A 19,610-nucleotide genomic window follows, 5' to 3' on the forward strand; every position below is an offset into this window, starting at 1 on the left:
TCAAAGCGGGTCTGACTGCAGCATGAGGTAGAAGAAAATAACAAGAGGCGTATTGGGCTGTGTCTCTGGAGTGTTCAGTCCATGAGGCCTGTGGACATCTTTTCTGTATTTAGAGGGTCCTCCCATGGGATTTTAAGTTTTTCCTTGAATCCCCTCTTTTGTAGGACAAAGTGAATTACGCTTTGTGCCCAGGGCCACGGCTAGAGGCAGCGCTGGCTGCCAAGGATCGGGAAATCCTTCGGCTTCTCAAAGAAATTCAGCATTTGCAGAACACCTTGCAGGAAGTGGAAGAGTCTTCAGCCAGTCAGATTGCAGGCCTAGAACAGCAGTTGGCAGCCAAGAATGAGGCCATTGAGGTACATGGGCAGTGGGCAGGATGTTTGTGTTGGGCAGCATGGAATTGTACCCCTATGCCTTCCCTGTCCTCTCCTCCAGACTTTTTAAAATTTTTCCTTAGCCTTAATTGATCCAAAAGACTTTTCTGCTATTTTAATATGTCCAGTTCACCAACTGTATGTTTTGTTCAACTATTTAATCTAGCATAATTTTATGTTCGTAACAGGGGATGTATATGATGAACTGATGCTATTACACATACTTGAGTTCTCATTTGGCTGGGGCTAGACATGAAGGGGTTAGATTTAAGTAATTTAAACAAATCTTGATCAGGGTTAATCATGGCTGCATTTTACTTGCAATTACGTCCTAGGATTCGTAAAAACTTCTCTCTCACTCTGATTTTTTTCTGCACATGCTTATATGTTCATTGCTCTATCTATCTTTCTATTACACATATACATACATATTTCTTTTAGAAGCTGGAAGAAAAATTACAAGCCCAATCAGACTATGAAGAGATCAAGACAGAACTGAGGTAAGATCCCTCATTTTGGGTGAGAGGCCCAGCCTTTTCTGTGATCTCTGTCGCATCAAAGGCTCAGAGACTTGCGGAGCCAAGAGCCTCAGTAGCTTTTCCCTTGCCATCTGAGGACCTTGGTGCCATCTGTGCCCTTTTCATCCCTAAACATATAGCTCTGGGACAACTGGGTTACTGTGCATTTCTCTGCTCCGTTAAACCAAGATCTGGCAGAAGCAGGTGCATCCTGCCACCCTCTTCCTAGCTGGTGGATTTGGGGGTACCTCTGATGATACACCTGTGGTGATCACAAGCAGATGCATCTCCATGCAAGGGGGTCACATCACATAAAACTTGATGGGTCAGGGAGGATAACAGGGAGTGTTAGAACTGGTTGAGGGTTCCTGAACCTCCTCTTCTCTCATGAACATTTAATGATATCGAATTACTTAACCTAGTCTCTCTTTATTCATTGCTAGCTTACTTGTGCATGCACACACACGCACGCACCTGTGACCAGAGGTTGGAAAAGCTACTTTTTGGACTACTACTCCTACAATCCTCATCCAACATAGACAGTGGGGAGTTCTGGGAGTTGTAAAGCAAAGTGTAGCTTTCCCAGTCTCGGTTTTAGTCCTGGTAAGCTTAACCATGGTTCTTCCTTAAGACTGCTCATTCCCTCTTGTAGCATCTTGAAAGCGATGAAGCTGGCTTCCTCCAACTGCAGCCTTTCCCAGGCAAGTTCCCCTCGACATGAAGAACTGAAACATCAGGCCTGGCTATGTTGTGACACATGCCTTATCGTCATCTCAGCTGGACTACTGTAATGTACTTTATGCGGGGCTGCCTTTGAAAGATGTTCAAACCCCGCAGTTGATTCAGAATGCTGTGAGGCCAAACTATTGAGCAGCAAACTCTCCCCAGCCCTCCTCTCACCTACAGCTTTCCTTCTGTGCATTTCTGAGCACAATTCAGAGTTGTGGTTGTGGCTTCTAGAGCCAGAGGTTGGCAAAGTTTCTTTTTATATTACATCTGCCAGCATCCCCTAGCCAGCAAGGCCCAAATCTACCAAGCAGTTCAGAAAGTGGTCATGCTGGCTAGGAGATTCTGGAAGTTATAGTTCAAAAAGTAACTTTGCCAACCTCTATCTGATGATCTAAAGGACCCGGAACCAAATTAGCTAAAATAGTGGTTCTCAGCCTTTGGCCCTCCAGGTGTTTTGAACTTCAACTCCCAGGATCCTTGACTATTGGTTATGCTGGCTCTGAATTTGAAGTCAAAAACACTTGCAAGTATTTTGGAGAACCACTGATTTAAAAGGCCATCTTTTCCAGTATGAAGCTGTCTAGGAATTAAGCTCCTTCTTTGTGTGCCCTGCCAACATCATAGGTGTTTGTGGTGGGGACAGATGAAATGGCCTTCATAGTGGCTGCAATACAGCTTTGAAAAGTTACTTTCTTACCAGCCATGCTGGCTGGGGGATTCTGGAGATTATAATCTCAAACTTTTAACTTTTCCAAGCTTGTTTTGCACTAGGGCTCTGGAAATCACTGCCCCGGAAGACATGTAGAATCCATTTGTTTGCAGTTGATTGGGAAGTGAAGATATTTGGGGCTTTTGAGCACTCATTAGTTTCTTAGTCAGACAGCATTATTCTGCAACTGATTGTTGATTTTTAAATTTGGTCTGTTTGCTTCTTAAATTTGTATCCCATTTTTCCACCGAATGTTTCTCAAAGCAATTAGAATAAAATATACATTGTGAAATGCAAAGTAACAGGGACAACCAAAACAGGGGAAGATGAAACATCAGTGGAACAATAAAAACAGCAGTCAACAAACTGCATTACTTTTAAATGATCGTAACAAGTTGAGTTATGAGGCCAAATTAACTTCCGAGCCAAAGTTTGAATTGTTTGATTTGATGTTTTTATTTTATTGCTCTTATTATTTTGTAACTGTATATTTTAATTGCCCATAAGTTGTAAAATCAAGTAAGACGATCTAGTAAACACTTGATAAACCTCCAACTAGTTGAGAAACATTTCCTAAAGTTTGCCCTTTCCTCCTCCCTTTAATTTTTGTAGAGCATATCAAAACCCACTGATGCATTGCTTCTGGAAAAGGACTCCTTTTACCCATCTCAGAAATACCTTTTGGAAAAACGAAGCCTCATACCCAGCACTGGTAGGTTGGGAACAAGAGAGTGGGGTTTTGGAAAAGATGTTTGTAGAGAGGTTTCTCTCTTGGTGGTGGTGGTGGTGTTAGGATTTCCTCCTCAAAAGAGCACTTTCCTTGCTTAAATCTTTTATCAGACATTCATTATTAAGTGTTTGAAATTCTAAAGCCCTTTTTATAGTTGTTGTTTTGATTAAAAAAAAGGTACATGACAGCATAGTCCACTGTCTCCTTCCATGACTGACTCTGTTGGCCGTACATCTTTCTAGTGTAGGTTGCTTTAGACAAGGCCCTCTTCCCATCTGTCTGAGGTCTTGTCTGCACTGGCCAGAATACCCCAGGGGCAGCCCAGAGTGTCCTGGCACTGTGGTTGCCTTTATCCTGGTGCCACTATGGCTGTATGCACTGGTGTCCCACTGGGCTGCCTAGTGCGTCCACTGCTGCCGAGGGTCACTTGCTTCTGATGTCAGAAGGAGGCACCCAGCAACAGTCACATGCTGGGCACCTTGTTCTGATTCCAGAACTGGCGCTCCAGATCCTGAAAGATCTGGAGCATCAGGTATATTTTTTTACTCCACTGTGAGTCTGTTATGCTCTGGTTCTGGTCCAGGCTGCGCTAGATGTGGTCCAGACTGCTCACACCACACAAGGGAAGAAATGGGCCCCTAACCACTCTAGATAGAGAAAACAGATTTACTTGTACTCAGGAGTTATGCTGCTCTTTCTAGGCATCCCTTCTTCCACTTGGGGAGGAATTGCACAGCTGTCTTTCTGTGTGGCTACAACAAAGGAAGAGATGGGAAACCCGGCCCATCCCATCAGCCATGTTGAGAGACTAGCTCCATTTTGCTCCTCTTTACCCTGAAACGTTTCCATTCAAACCGGTTGTTATAGGAATGTTGTAACTTTTAAGAATTGGTGTCTGCCTTGCCTTCCTCTTTCCCTCTTCATCCCTTTTTCCTTTTGTATCATGGTTTAGTAAGCCTGGAAACAGAAAGGCTTTGTTCCTCATTGATTTTACATAAGCCACTAAATGCACAAGTCACTGAGCTCCCACAGGAGAGGTGGGGTGTCAGGGAGGGTTCTGAGGAGGGTAGGTAGTTGGGAGGGACACCTCACAAAGAATCCCTTGAAACTCTGAAAAATCTTCTCCCTGTTAGTTTTTCCAACTTGCCTCCAAGTAATATTTAGAGCCTTTCGGGGGAAGCTATAGTTGGTGTGTGTATCTCTGCATTTCTCTTTGGTCTCTAGAGGAGGATCCCTCGGAGGATGAGTCGGTGAAGGATTCCATGGGCACGGACCAGTCCTACCCTTCCCCTCAACACCTCTCACACATGCCCAGAGAAGACACTGCCTCCCCTCCCCTCATCCAGCCGCTGTTGGGCCCCACAGTGGTGCCAGAAGGATCCAGGAGCTTCTCATTATCGCCCTTTCCTAACCTGAGCACTGCTGAACGGATACCATTAGACTCCCTTCTCCCCAAACAGATGAGGCCTCCTGGTTACAAGACTGAGACAAACAGTGTGGTAGCATTCCCCTCCAGTTTCTATGCCACCAAAGGGGCAGTGTTAGCAGGCAACCCCAGTCAAGCCGTCCCTGCAAATGAGGTGAGCCTGCCTAGTGACCAGTCAGAAGGTAGCAATTCAGGTTCAGCCGATGAAGAGCAGTTGGATACCGCTGAGATTGCTTTCCAAGTGAAGGAGCAACTTCTCAAGCACAACATCGGCCAACGGGTCTTTGGGCATTATGTCCTAGGCCTCTCTCAAGGTTCTGTCAGCGAGATCCTGGCTAGGCCGAAACCTTGGCGCAAGCTCACCGTCAAGGGTAAAGAACCGTTCATCAAAATGAAGCAGTTCCTCTCTGATGAGCAGAATGTGTTGGCCCTGAGGACAATTCAGGTGCGTCAAAGAGGTGAGTAGACCAGACCAGACAAGAAGCTGGCAGGTGTTGGTGAGGTATGGATTTCTCTTTGTGCCTGAAAAACACAAGAATGAAGACATCTAGACATTGGTGCAACTGTCTGTTGCTGGCATCCTATTGATTAATCCCAGCTAGAGTAGAACCATTCAGTCAGTTGCTGAATAATGAGCCAACACATAGGTAAATCCTGTTGATTCCGCGGGTCCATTCTAGTCGAGGACTAACAGGATTTAGGCCTGTATTGTAATTGGAATAGCCAGCCAGCCACTTGGTGAAGAAAATCTAGGAAAAAAATGATGCACTGATGACATGGGGAGGCAGAGTCAGAACCAACCAAACAAACAAAAAAGCTTTTTGACTGTCAGTGGAGATATAGGCACTAGGAGCGATGGCATTGGGGCTGACAGGTAGTGAACCTGATGAACAAACAGTCAGAAGCAAGTTGCGCTTCATATGAACAAATCCCAATTGGACCTGAATGAGGGCTGGCTCATGCCGCTCCAGCTTTCATTTCTTGCCATTCCAGAGCCATTGTCTCACAGAGGCCCAATCTGTCAGCCCCATTCCTGATCACTTTCTGTTGTGGCAAGTGAACTAATGGCAAGAGACATTCCCTCAAATGAGGGCTCCTAAAAATAGCTGAGCACCAGCATCAGTAAATACTTTCTTGACATTACATGAATGGAACTGGAACAAAACACAAGGCAAGTGACAGCCCCTGCCGCTGTGCTTCTTTGATCAGGTAGCATTACGCCAAGGATTAGGACACCCGAAACGGGCTCGGATGATGCCATCAAGAACATCCTAGAGCAAGCCAAGAAGGAGATTGAGTCACAGAAAGGAGGTAAGTTGGTGTGGGCTGCGTCTTGGAGTTCGTCAGGGAGATTTAAGAGGGCCTCTTTTGTCCAGACTGTTGAATTGAACTTTGGCTAAGTGAATTGGGAATCAGTCTCTCTGCAGTGGCACAGAACGCCTTCACTTCCCATGGTGTGCATGCCAATGTCTTGTCATCTGAACTTTGCTGCAGGTTAAATAGATACTGCAGGTTTTTGCAACAGGACAGAAACTTCCAAAACTGGTTTACAAGACTGGCTGTATATACCGTGAGTAGTGATTTCTCTTCCAAACTCTCTTAAACTCAGGACAAGAGCGTATTATGCAGGTTTGCTTTCTCAGTCATAGTTAGTGCATTGTATGCTGCCCTCTACTGGTTATCTTCCACATCAAGTTCTGAAGTCACTAGTGAAGGAAATACAGGTTGAGTCTCCCTTTTCCCAAGTTTGGGACCAGAAGTGTTTGGGATTTCAGATTTTTATTGTTATTTTTTTAAATTCTGGAATACCTGTATTTTCCTATACATATATATTGAGATATCTTGGCAATGGGACCCAAGTCTAAACAAAATTCATTTATGTTTCATATATACCTTTCTTATACACATATCCTGAAGGTACGGTCATTTTATATAATATTTTTAATAATTTTGTTACAAAACAAAGTTTGCCTACATCAACCCATCAGAAGGTAAGATGTCACTATATCAGCCACCCATGAAAAATGTTTTGAGTTTTGGAATATTTTGGATCTCAGAATTCTGGATAAGGGAGACACAACTTGTATTTTGGCGACATAGAAAGATGGTATTGTCCATTAGGTCACATGTTGGATTGGAATATGGGAAAGCTCTCATTCTGAATAAATTAATAGACTCTCCTTTTTAATTTTTTTGTTTGTTTGTTTGACTGATTGTTTATGTTATTTTAAAAAGCATCTCCCAATGCATAAAAAATGGTTATTCAATTTTGGCTGCGCAACATCATTGAAGAGTGGTGGAATTAACAATAAAAACAACAGGGTCAATAGCAATAACATACAACCCAACAGACTGACAAGTCCTTTTAAGAAAAGGGTGGAAGTAGAGTTTTAACTTGAATGAAGCGTAGAATCTAAACAAGTGGGCCTCTAAAGCTGTCTTAAGACCTGTAATGATGGGGCCAGTTAGAACAGAATCCAACAAGCTTGGGGCCACAGTTGAGTAGTCCCAGTTCCCACTCATTCCTGTTTTTGGCTACTCTTTAGGGGACCCCAAGAGCTCCGCAGCGCCCCAGGCGATCGCCAATGGCACCACCAGTGTCAACTCAGAAGATGCTATCAAGAACATCCTGGAGCAGGCGCGCCGGGAGATGCAGGCTCAACAGCAGGCCTTGCTTGAGATCGAAGCGGGGAGTGCCAGCAGGCCAGTTGCCACACCACCAACTGAGCGCTCCACCCTGGCCGCTGTCAGCCAGAACATTGTCCAGGCTTACATCAAGCAAGAGGAAGGGATGATGGGTCCAAGCACCAGCGCCAGCAGCACCACCACAACACAGGCTCCCTTGACCGTCCTCTCTCCTGCTGCCTTTGTGCAGAGCATCATCCGTAAAGTGAAATCTGAAATTGGGGATGCCGGCTCCTATTTTGACCAGCACTGGGCTTCCGAGAGGAGTTTGTTGAGCCGGCCGTACACCTCTGTGTCGCCCTCCCTCTCTTCCTCTTCCAGCTACTCCAGCATGGCCAATGGGCGAGTATGGCAGCGGGGTGAATCTGGCGATACTATCCCAAATGAGGAGGACCTTCCAACATCTGAGGACGAGCCCCACAGGGTGCTAGAGGTCAAATTGGAAACGACTGGCTCAGAGTCCCAGGGCACCGGACGCCTTTCCTACTACCCATCCTATGTGCCAAGGACCCTCAAACCCACTGTGCCACCCCTTACGCCCGAGCAGTATGAAATGTATATGTACAGGGAGGTGGACACCTTGGAGCTGACACGACAGGTCAAGGAGAAGCTGGCCAAGAATGGGATCTGTCAGCGTATCTTTGGGGAAAAGGTAGCTCAGCCAAACGGATTAAGCGCTGTAAAAGCTATCCCAAGAAGAAAGAGGGAATTAGAGGGTCTCTGCGCATGTGTGTGTGAGAGCGAAAGAACGAGAGAGGAGTGCAAATGGATCTATGAATGAATGGGAGAGGGAGCCTGCTGTGAATGAATAGGAAACGAGGCTGGCACTCAGGGATGTAGCTATGTGGGGGCAAAATGAGGGCAGTGCCCACTCCAAATAAAAATGCTACCCAAACAGTTTTTTTTATTCAGCCCTCAATTTTCTAGCATTGCAGGAAACTTCAGTTGAACGTGTATCAGTGCAGTTTAGGCACCCAAAGGAGAGAGGCAAGTGATCCAGAGAATGCAAAGAAAGCAACCAGAAGAATCTTAGGTGCAAATGACTTTCAGTATCTCACTCTGCTCCGCTCTGGGGCCACTACAAACTACAGTTCTCAGAATTCAATAGCATTGAGCCATGGCAGTTAAAATGGTGTCAGTCTGGATTATTTCTGCCCTACGGATGCAGCCTCAGTTTCTCCATTGGCCTTCTATATCCCCCAGTCAGTACTGCCAGCATCATATTTTCCCATTCCTCTGGTCCTTCTAAGCTTGATGTTTCTTATACTAGTCATCTCTTTCCCTCCCTCCATGAATTTCTCTCACAGTTGCAACTGAGCCTTCTTTTCGCCCACAGTTTTGTGACATTTTTCTGAGTCATAATTGCATTAACTCAGTAGCCCCTCTGACTTTTAGCTGAGTATTTTCTCCTCAGGAACGATTTTTGGTTTTGTGGCCTTGTCTAAGTGATAGTTATGCCACCCAAGGGCTCCCTCCATATTCTGACTGAGCTTTTTAAGGAAATACTTGCATTAGTCCAACATATCCTCATTTTTAGCTAGACTTCTTTCCTTCCTGAAAGGTGTTGTTTTTTTTTTTAATGTGGCCTTTTCTGGTCCATAAGTACATACCCCAAAGCCTCCTTAGAATTTTAGCTGAAGCTTCTTTCCACCATGAAACTGTTTATTTTATTTTTGTGGTCATCATTCTCTTTTCTATGTTGCTTCTCTGGATCATAATTATTTTCTCCTAGAATTCCTTCAGTGTACTAATAGAGTAAGACATAGTAGGCTAAGACTGTTGACAGGTTAAAACATTTTTATTCAGATAGGTTTTTAATACAGAAAATCTTTAAAGAATGTGCTGGGTGGATGTTGAATTGTTGTAAAAGTGTACTGTTTTTCAGTGCTTTTACTGTTATTTCTTTTAACAAGTGATCTGGTCTAATATTGTAATAGTTTAATTCTATTTTAATGCTCACTTTTGTATGTTTTTAATGTACTTTTAAATTGTAAGCCAGTTTTGGGGAGGGAAAGCAGGATATAAATAGTAGTATAGTAGTAGTAGAGTTTGTTTGACCGCATATGCATTGTTGTGGTTGTTTTTAATGGCATTGCCTGTTTGTGGATTAAGCCTGTTTTCTTGTCTATTCCAGGTGCTAGGGTTGTCGCAAGGAAGCGTGAGTGATATGCTGTCCAGGCCCAAGCCATGGAGCAAGCTAACGCAAAAAGGGCGAGAGCCATTCATCCGCATGCAGCTGTGGCTCACAGATCAGCTAGGCCAAGGGATAAGCCAACAGGGCAACCCACCTCATGGTAGGCACTCAACTGGTCTGCCACCAGCAACCATTTGGTTTGCAAGGCCCTTGACGTTTGGTTCTTACAAAGGCCATCCTTGAGGCTCTCCACCTGAAAGAAGAGATTAAGACAGTAGACTGCACTGTACCACTTCCAGATTGAAGTTTGAATATAAATTCTTAAACACTCACTTCCATTGAAGTGCTTTAAAAAAAACTTGCTATCAACAGAATGGAAAGAATGCTGTTAATGACTTCATTCTTCTTCATGTGCTAGTTTTCTTCCCGCAGGGCGAAAGTGAGCAACTGTAGTCCTCTCGGTTGTCTTTAAGAGGGGACTGGATCCATTCATGGTGGTTAGGATCATCAGGGGCTACTAAATCAAGATGACTCTGTATCACTGTCACTGTTAGAGATAGCATACCTGACTGTATCAGTTGCTGTGAAACATGAGATGGAGGTGCACTGTTCTGCTCATGGGATTTCCAGAGGCCACTGGTTGGCCACTTACTGAACAGAACAGTGGACTAGGTGGGAATGATGGACTACATATCTACTTTAGGATGGCTGTTCTTATGTTTTTGTCTACAGCTCCAAGCATCCCTAGCCTACATAGCCAGTAGTGAAGGATTATGAAAGCTGTAATCCAAAAACATCTGAAGGGCTGCAGTTGCCATACCCTGACATAGGGGAAACACTTTTGAACACGAATCATAGAATCATAGAGTTGGAAGAGACCATCCAGTCCAACTCATTATCTACCTGCCATCTGAAATGATAGTGTCCATTCTCAATTCCAAGTCGTAATACCTTATTCTGATGTACGCATGCACTCTCTCAGCCTCAGAGGAAGGCAAGGGCAAAGCCCCACTGAAGAAATCTTGCCAAGAAAACCCCAAGCCTTAGGGCTTCCATTAGTCAGAAACAACTTGAAGGCACACAACAACAACAACAACAACCCATATGCCGAATTGCCTAAGAAAACCCAGTGAGAGAATAATAACTCAACAGGTGACTTGAAAGCAAAGGCACAAACACACACACAAAACCGCTGGATGGCCACTTTCTGTGCCTACTCTCATCTGAGGGCAGTGGTTTGTTGTTGTTTAATAATTAAAATGAAAATTATTTAACTAATTTTTAACTTTGCCAGAACACTGTGACAAAATGGACGCCAGCTTCAAACACTTTTAGGGAGAAATAAAGGAATGTTTCAAATTTCGGTTGCATGCAAATGTCATAATCTTAAAAGAAACGTAGTGAGTGAGGTGGCTGAATAAAGGAGACTTCTTTTTCTAAAAAAGAAGATTAATTTGTCCTCTTCACCCATTACAAAAATACTCCTCATTATTTTCTGTTTATTTCAGTGAAACATAAATATCCAGAAGAACAAAAAAGCAAACTGGTTCTCAGTTTCCTGCTAACACAAGTGTGTACACACACACACAAACACACACACAGACACCCCGCAAATTGCCTTTTAGAAAAGAAGGCTCTTTACATCTTTCCCACGCTTGCTGTTTTGACACATCCGCCTCTTTTTTCCCAACCTCCTTAATTAGTATGTTCAGCAAGATGAGGCGGATGCACATCTCATTCAAATGGCGCTTTGAAAAGAGTTAAAAAGTTGACAGCAGAGAGAGAGAGGAGCAAAACATATTTATGATACCATTTGGGGGTTCTCTCTCTAGGTTTGAGAACAGCTTGGGCATGAATGTTCTTTTTGCATCTGTATCAGTAATCAAGAGGAATTGTTCCTGCCACCAGCAGCCTCTCTGGGATGATACTGTCTCCTTGTCCTCCTCCCAGCTTCTTTTCCAGGGCTGATCCAAGACATTTTACTGCCTAAGATGTGTGGCTTAATTAATTGTTTAATTAATTTATACCCCACCGCTCATCCCAGCTCAGGAGTCAAGGGGGCTTGCAGCAAGGTAAAGCAAAGTACAGCTAAAAAAACCTGATAGTACAAACTTTAAATATATATTGAAAATGCAGCGTTAAAGCAGCGTAAAGCTCCTTTAAAACATAATACAAAGACGTGATCACAATACACCCTGTTAAAAGCTGTTTCTGCTACAACAAGTTAAGAACTAAAGGCCTGCCTAAATAATAAAAAGTATCTTATCCACCCATATTTAGGTGCATACTACCCAAAGCCAACTAAGGTGCAGAACACACTGCAGAAATAATCCAGCTGGAGACTACTCTACCTGCCTTGGCTCGATACTAGGGAGTTATGGGAACTGTAGTTTTGTGCAACAAAATATAACAACAAATGGGGTTGGACTGGATGGCCCTTGCGGTCTCTTCCACCTCTGTGATTCTGTGATTCTATGAAATTAACAAATGGAATTAATAACCATTTGCTATTTTATGACACCCCAGCTCTGTGCCTAAGGTCTAGCGGTAGGGTCAGCCTTGTTGCTTTTTAAAAATATTTTCAATTACAGAACTGCAACGTGAAAGAAATTGGTCCTGGGGCAATAAAATGTAATGGCTTGACTATGGGTATGCAAGATGGGACTAGAGAAACATCTGTTTCCTATTTTAAACCTCAAGTATTATGGGTGCCTAAAATAACAAATCATCAATGGCGGGATATAGACAGCCGCTTTGCCGGCGGTCTCCCGCCGGCGCCATTTGCTCCGCGAGGGAGCCGCAGCAGCCAAACCGCGCGGCTCCCGCGCGGAGCAAAAAAGAAGCTCCATTTCGGAGCTTCTTTTTGCGGCGCCTTTATGACGTTGCGAGGCGCCGCTGGTGCATTCGCGATGTCCTAGGCGCTGCGACACGTCTGGACGCTATGCGTCCAGTACGTAAACATGGCGGCCCCCATGTGGAAGGGGCGCCGCCATGTTGTACGTATTCTATACGTACTAGGGTTAGGGGGTGCGGAAGCACCGCCCCTTCCTAACCCTAGTACGTATAGAAGACGTACTATATGGCGGTTTGTATCCCGCCACAGACAAGTAATTTAAAAATCTACAATAAAATACAATCCAAGCCCTAAAAGGAGTGACCAGCCATGGTTGCTTTTGTCCTTCCACCAGTCTGCATCCTCCTTTAGCTGGGTAGTGTAGTGAAAAACAGAGTATGTTGGCTTTGTTTTCTGTAACATTTAAAATGGTGACATTTTTCTCTTTTATTTAAAAGTGTTTGTCTTGCAGGGCTACTACAGTAGCCCTTAACACTGGCTAACTTAGCTTAATGTTTTGTATGTCAGGTACGGGTCAGAATGTCTTTTAATCTGAATTTCTCCCCTCCTCCTTTCTTTATTTATTCTGCAGACAGTCCTGGAGAGACTCAGTCTTCTCCTTCCCCATCACCCAGTCCCTCCGAACAAGAGAAAAGCCCCCCGGAGCCTCTGAGTCTTGCCTTAGAAAGCAGCAAGGAAAACCAGCACCCAGAGAGCAGGTCTGGCTCCTCGCTCAGTAGCAGGATGGGTCCCAACAGCCAGGCACCTGTTGGCATTCAGGAGATTGTGGCCATGTCGCCGGAGCTGGACACCTACTCCATCACCAAGAAGGTCAAGGAGGTCTTAACCGATAACAACCTTGGTATGGATGCTCAGGGTGATCACCAGATGAGCACCAGTTGGGGGTGAGGGGGGCCAGAATCTGGGGCTGCAATTGGGTTACATGGGCAGAGGCCAAGATGTTTTCACCACAGAACTAGGAGGAACCAACTGTCTCCCGGAGGCTCTATTGGTCAAGAACCCATGGCAGTTAACCAGGGCTGCATCTGCACTGCAGAAATAATCCAGCATAAAAGGTGAAATATTGGGCCATAATTTGCCCACCCCTGATTTTAGAGGATGTGGAATTTGTCCTGCCCCAACAGTGGAATTGTAATATCTCTCCTACAGGATCTGTTGTGACCTTTGAGAGAACAGCTCGAAGATATTACTGACTCTTGTCATCTCTTTGCTCAAAATGTGGTTAGTTTGTAATCAGATACATGCTACAGTTTCACCTTTCGGTTGATCTCCTGTTAGGTCAGCGGCTTTTTGGAGAGAGTATCCTAGGCTTGACACAGGGATCGGTCTCAGACCTCCTTTCAAGGCCCAAGCCATGGCACAAACTGAGCCTCAAAGGGAGGGAGCCGTTTGTCCGGATGCAGCTCTGGCTGAACGATCCGCACAATGTCAACAAGCTGCGGGACATGAAAAAATTGGAGAAAAAAGGTGAGATACAGGAGCTACCTGCATTCCTAGGTCTGTGCCATAAGGACAAGCTTGCTAAAGCAGGACCAAAAGTTGGATTGCATGCTTCCTATTGTACATGGCGCTAGATTGTTTCACAACAGATCGGGCTGTTGTCCATTTTTCTCCTCTGTTCTGTAAATAGGCTTCATTCTGCAATGAGTTGCTGACTATTTCCTTTTTCATGGATCAGTGATAACTTTTCAGAAAATGTTGCCTTTTTGGAACACTTATCCATAGCTGCAGATATGTGATTTTTACACCTGAATATGAAAATCACAAATATTCACAGCATCCTTAAAAGGCATATATGTGATTTATCAAATTGCCTGTTCATTGTGACTTGTGTAGAGCTGGGAAAAGTCATTGTCTATGCCAGCTGGGGATTCTGGGAGTACTAGTCCAAAAGTATTTTTTCCCAGTTCCAGTCTTACACAAGAGTAAGACTTGTGCTTTAATGAATGCAAGAATGCCTCTTAAAATCTGGGGCCTTTTGTTTCTTTCTCTTTTGCCTTTAGCATACTTGAAGCGTCGCTATGGACTGATCAGTGCTGGCTCAGACAGTGAGTCTCCCAACACTCGCTCCGAATGCCCCAGTCCTAGCCTCCAGTCGCAAGATCTCAGCCTCCTGCAGATTAAGAAGCCAAGGGTAGTTCTGGCTCCTGAAGAGAAAGAGGCCCTGAAAAAGGCTTATCAGCTGGAACCGTACCCTTCACAACAGACCATTGAGTTGCTGTCTTTCCAGCTGAACCTTAAGACCAACACAGTGATCAACTGGTTCCATAACTACAGGTATTTAATGGGCCGGATTAACAGCAAGTGCCCCTCTTCTCTTCCATTTTAAAGTTTCCACTAGTATTTTGCTGTTATCGTTGCTTGTATTTATTTATTTAATTTATATCTGTCTGTCCTCCCAACCCTTGGACTCAAGGCAGTGGAGAACAAAATTTATATTAAAACTCAGTTTAATAGTTATTGCATTAAAACCATTGCTGAATTAAAGCCTTTTAAATGCACAGCAGTAAAACAGTACAGTGTCCCCCCATTAAAAGCCCCTTCCTCAGCATCTTGACTCAGCAGTTTGACTCAATGCCTGCTGACCAAAGGACAGTGCAGAAGAGGCCAACCTAATCTTATTTGGAAGGGAGTGTCACAGCCTGGGAGCAACTACTATGAAAGCTGTCTCTCCTGTCCTCACCAAATGTGCCTGGGTGGGTGATGTGACCGAGAGATCTTAAAACCAGACAGGCTCATGTGGGGCACTAGGGCCTCTTGGAAAGCCTGAGCTCAAGTTATATAGACCTTTGTAGATCATAGCCAGCATTCCGAATTGTATCTGGAAATGGACTGACACTCAGTGAAGCTGCAATAACAAAGAACCTGGGTTCTCCTTGTAACCATTCCTAGTCAACAGAATGACTATATCTAAGCAGATGATTCATTATAGAAAAATTTACATGAAATTTGGCTGTATATGTTAACAATTAAAGAAATGAGGTACTGTGATGCACTTTAGTGCTATCTATTTTGCTGTAATTCAGTCTGGAGGCAATCACAGAAAGTATTGGGCAGTGAGCTCCTTGAGGTATCAATTGCTCTTACATATTTTCAAAGACCTTTGCAATCTTCCTTTCAAAACAACTCAAGAGGAGAAGCCACTGTAAGTATTGCTTTATAGGTTGTTTGAGAGAGATTGACCTGTACCTATCTAATAAGTTCAGTGGCAGAGGTAGCATTTGAACAAAATATATGTAGTCTAACTGCAGTGTTCTGTCCTCTAGACCATGCTGAGTGACCTTCTTGCTTGCTTGCTGATGTTTTGGAATCTGTTGGGGTTAGCTGCACCTACTCATTTTCTCTTTGTCAGATCCCGAATGCGCCGGGAGATGTTGGTGGAAGGGGCACAGGATGACACAGACCAGGAGCAGAGCCTAACCCCATCCAACAGCCTGCTGAAGTGTCCACAGCCCCCGAGCCCTGACTCTGAAGGAGAGGACAGGAAGCCTACGTTCAGAGATGCTGAGTGCCAAGGAGAAAGCAAGTCAGTGATCCAGATCAAGGAGGAGCAAGTGGAGGTGGGTGAGAAAGAGGAATGTGCAAGTCTCAGGGACCCTTGTAGCTCAGATGGGGAAATTGAGCTTGTTTCTGGATCCAGCCTCAAAGAAGAACAGGTGGAGGCTGCATGTACAGAAAATCTGAGTGAGGGTCCTAGTCTCACCTGGGGCAGTGCCCCACATAACAAAACACACATAGCTGGGGCTCCGGATTATTCCTCTTTGCATAACTCTGTGGAGTCAAACACTGGTGAGAGGCTTCATTCCGATCCCATGAGCTTTAAATCGGCTTCTGAGTCTTCGCGGTGCAGCTTAGAGGTGTCTCTAAACTCCCCATCTGCAGCCTCCTCTCCTGGCCTCATGATGTCTGTCTCGCCCGTCCCATCCTCATCTGCTCCCATCTCCCCGTTGCCTCTGAACACCGCCACTGCTGCCAAAGCACAGAGTTTGAGTCCTGCCACAGAAATGAGCTCCACGCCCCCAAATGCCAAAGCAAGTACGAACATACAGCGACGGCACGAGAAGATGGCCAATCTCAACAGCATCATTCATCGGCTGGAGAAAGCAGCCAATCGTGAAGAGACCCTGGAGTGGGAATTTTGAGAAGCCAGGTTAAAACAAACAAGCACCCAAATTCTGACGTCCACATTCTAAACTCAGTGGAACAGGGAGTCAAGTGTATATAGAAATAGAGCTATCTATCTATCTATCTATATATAAATATAAATATATATATATACACACACATATATATTTTATTAATTTCATCACGTACTAAGGAGGAGACAAATCAACTCCATTTTGTTAAATGAGAGTGATTCATGGCTACCCTGTAGCTCCTTTTTTTCTTAGCACCTGATGGGAAGATAAAATGGACTTTTTTTGGTTTAAATGTGAAAACAAACATTAAAAAAAAACTGGGAACACTTTTAGAAGAAAAATATTAAAATAATATTTATAGACCTCTTTTAGATATTTTAATAAAAGGAAACTTTGGAATTTATTAACAGCTCAAGCTGCTTTGATATTAAAAGATAGCTATAAACTGTATCAGTTGTGTCATTAAATGTCCACTGAAAGTCTTGTAGTTTGCCACTGGATGAGATTAAAAAAAAGATTAAAAATTAAAAGATATAACCCAGACTCATTGATCAAAGCCATTGAGAAGCACTATGAGACTGACCAAAATTTTGCTAAACTTGATCACCAGAGGGGTGTGTTGTTCTCCCCTATGTTTGTCTCTAAGACATCGCATTAATACAACTTTTTCCAGAGACTTGTCTTACAGTCCGTGAAGACTCTAAATTTGGAATCTGCGATGCCATCCTGAGTCCGTTGTTTAGTTCTGGTGGTATGTTTTGAAAGCTTTGTTTTAAATATAACACAGGGAAAAAAGTGTTGCGTGCTGTTGTATATGTTGTAGAAATATGTTTGCAATAGCCTTCCTGAACAAGATGTAGCATGGTTTCAGAAGTGACTCCTTAGTCCTTATGCTTCCTGTAGCTTAGTGACCCGCCAGAAACAGAAATGAAGGACACATCAGGAACGCCAACAAAGAAGGAATCTACAGCTGTTGGAAGCAATGCTTTTTGGCCCACTTATAAGAACAACAAAAAAGTGCAGCATCTTTTTGTTGCAAAAAAAAAAAAAGGTTGCATTTGGCAACTTTCAAAGTCTGTGATGTATTTGTTTTTGACAGGGACAGACTTTAATGATAAACCAGAAGAACCCCTACGAAGGTTTACATTTGTATATGTGTGTGTGCGCACACATGAAAATTGTCATCTTTTGCTTAGCTCAGCATTTCATTTTTTTTGGAAGGGAACAAACCATTTGAAGTGTTTGCCAGTATGAGCATGAAAATGCAGAGAGAAAATGTTGTCTTGCACCTAATTCATCCTCACCCCGACTATATTGCCAAGCCAAGCCAGATCCCCACATGCGCATGAAGCGCTTGTATGTATGGGCATATCTTAGTCATTTCAAGGGGGGCAGCAACGCCTTGTGCACAAAAGGATCTGGGAGCACATTCAGCCGACCATGTATGTTAAAAAGCAACATCAGATTGGGGCAAAAGCTTTCTTTTTTAAAAAACAACAAAACTTAGCTGTCACCAAGGTTTTGTATTGCTCACAGCTAGCCACACTATTTGATATGGAATTTCACTTCCTGAAAATGATCGCTTTTGTTAAAATAAAACAATCCTCTGGACCTCATTGCTGTGGAAAGAAGCTTGAATGGGGGGTGTCTAATCTATTCAGTGGTCATCAGCCAGATAGAAATCAGAGACAGTCAAGAGTCAGTTCAAGCCACATGTGTGAGAGAAGATTTTATTAAACATAATGGTGCTGAATGGATCTGGATGGTGTGTTACAGCAGAGAAAAGTTCATCTTTATGTTCTATCTTCCATGGGAGCCTCCAGTCCACAGTGAGCCCCCCTAAAGGCCTCAAACGTTCCCTGCCAGGTGGCACATCTCAGGCTATTAAACATTTATCCAACTGTTCTGGAAAGTTAGACTATAGAAGCAACGCACTCAGAGTAAAATCCCACAGATACTCCTTGTTCAGAAAAGGAGGGGGAGAAAGAGTCCAGTGAAACTGGGAACCCATCTTCTCTCTGGCCTGCTGAAGAGTTCAGCAGCCTCGATGCTGTGCTCTGCCTGTTCTGTATACAGCGATAGCTTTTCCAGCCCCTAACAGCTGTGATGGTGTCTCCGAACAGCGTCTACGCTTGTGCCAATTTCTCCTGCAGGTGCAGTCTGCAAAATAAGTGTGTGCAAATGTGCAGCAAGCTTTCAAAGGAGACCATGGTGTTTTTCTTGGCAGTTTGAAGTAGTAGAGTTAGAAGGGAGGGGAGAGCTGGGACCAACTGGGAGGAGAGGAGCTGGGACCAAAGGTGCTAGCCACTCCTTGCAGCGGTAAGGAAAGGGAGCCTCCTAATTCATTGCATAGTGTTTCCCATAGCTACAGCCTCCTGACTCCCCATCACAACTGCCCAGCTCTCCCCTCCCTTCTAACTCTGCTACTTCAAATTGCCAAGAAAAATACCATGGTCTCCTTTGAAAGCTTGCCGCACATTTGCACACACTTATTTTGCAGACTATCTTGTTGCCCAGTGCGTTAAATGTGTGTGTGTATGTAGTGTATGGCATAATAGCAGCAGCAGAGTCTCTGCAAAGTAAGTTTCTGCAAATGTGTACCATTTTATGCTGATTGCTGAATTAAGTTTTCTTTAGCCCAAGACTGGTGGGGGAAGCAGGGAACCGGTTCCAAAAATCCTAGACTTTGTTGCAGGACAGATTTTAATAAGGATAGGTCCTCCAACACAGAGGTCATGCTGAGAGAGTTGCCTTCATGGTCCATAAAGTTGGAAGGGCCACCTAGTCCAACCCCACTGTCATGCAGGAAGACACAACTAAAGCACTCTGGAAAGGGGCCTTCCAACCGCTGTTTGAAGATGTTGATCATATGGCCTCTCAGTCTTAGGGCCTACAAGCTAATGCTGAGGTGTCCCTCACAGAGCTTGGTTTCCAGACCGTTGATAGTCTTGGACAACTGGCAAGACATCCATTATCTGGGGCATGGGCTTAATGAAAAGGTTTCCTAACTGTCTCATCACCCAGGCACTTCTTCTTTGGGAGCACATTTTTTTGCCCCAAATAAATTTACTTTTAGCTTGCATAAAACACAGCCCTACAGGCTTTTGTCACTGTTCTAAGCAATTTTGCTCTGAGCACCTGCTGCATCAGGCTGCATCTGCACTGCAGAAATAATCCAATTTGACTCATTTTCATGGCCATGGCTCAATACTATGGAATTCTGGGAAGTGCAGTTTATTGCAGCACCAGAGCTCCTCAGTAGCTGGGCAGGTTCAAGAAAGGGGCTGCCTTCAATCTCTCATACTCCGGTCC

The 19,610-nt window shown here is 44.1% G+C and overlaps 1 protein-coding gene across 3 annotated transcripts in view; it reads left to right on the plus strand.

Moving 5' to 3' along the window:
* Positions 1-18,466, plus strand: part of CUX2 (cut like homeobox 2) — a 144,622-nt gene extending 126,156 nt beyond the window's left edge. For 2 of the 3 annotated variants that reach the window (XM_089489733.1, XM_089489734.1), the window contains exons 11-22: positions 165-356; positions 816-874; positions 1,545-1,593; positions 2,943-3,042; positions 4,285-4,944; positions 5,696-5,797; positions 7,033-7,823; positions 9,306-9,465; positions 12,731-13,000; positions 13,438-13,626; positions 14,163-14,436; positions 15,512-18,466. In XM_089489733.1, coding sequence (XP_089345859.1) covers positions 165-356; positions 816-874; positions 1,545-1,593; positions 2,943-3,042; positions 4,285-4,944; positions 5,696-5,797; positions 7,033-7,823; positions 9,306-9,465; positions 12,731-13,000; positions 13,438-13,626; positions 14,163-14,436; positions 15,512-16,301 — 3,636 coding nt within the window. In that variant the 3' untranslated portion in view covers positions 16,302-18,466. The remainder of the gene's footprint in view (positions 1-164; positions 357-815; positions 875-1,544; positions 1,594-2,942; positions 3,043-4,284; positions 4,945-5,695; positions 5,798-7,032; positions 7,824-9,305; positions 9,466-12,730; positions 13,001-13,437; positions 13,627-14,162; positions 14,437-15,511) is intronic. The other variant, XM_089489735.1, reaches the window with a different exon arrangement.
* Positions 18,467-19,610: the final 1,144 nt, after the last annotated feature.

Source organism: Sceloporus occidentalis, unplaced genomic scaffold (assembly GCF_023333645.1).
Source record: "Sceloporus occidentalis isolate IW3139 unplaced genomic scaffold, rSceOcc1.0.p SCAF_41, whole genome shotgun sequence".
NCBI lineage: Eukaryota > Metazoa > Chordata > Lepidosauria > Squamata > Phrynosomatidae > Sceloporus > Sceloporus occidentalis.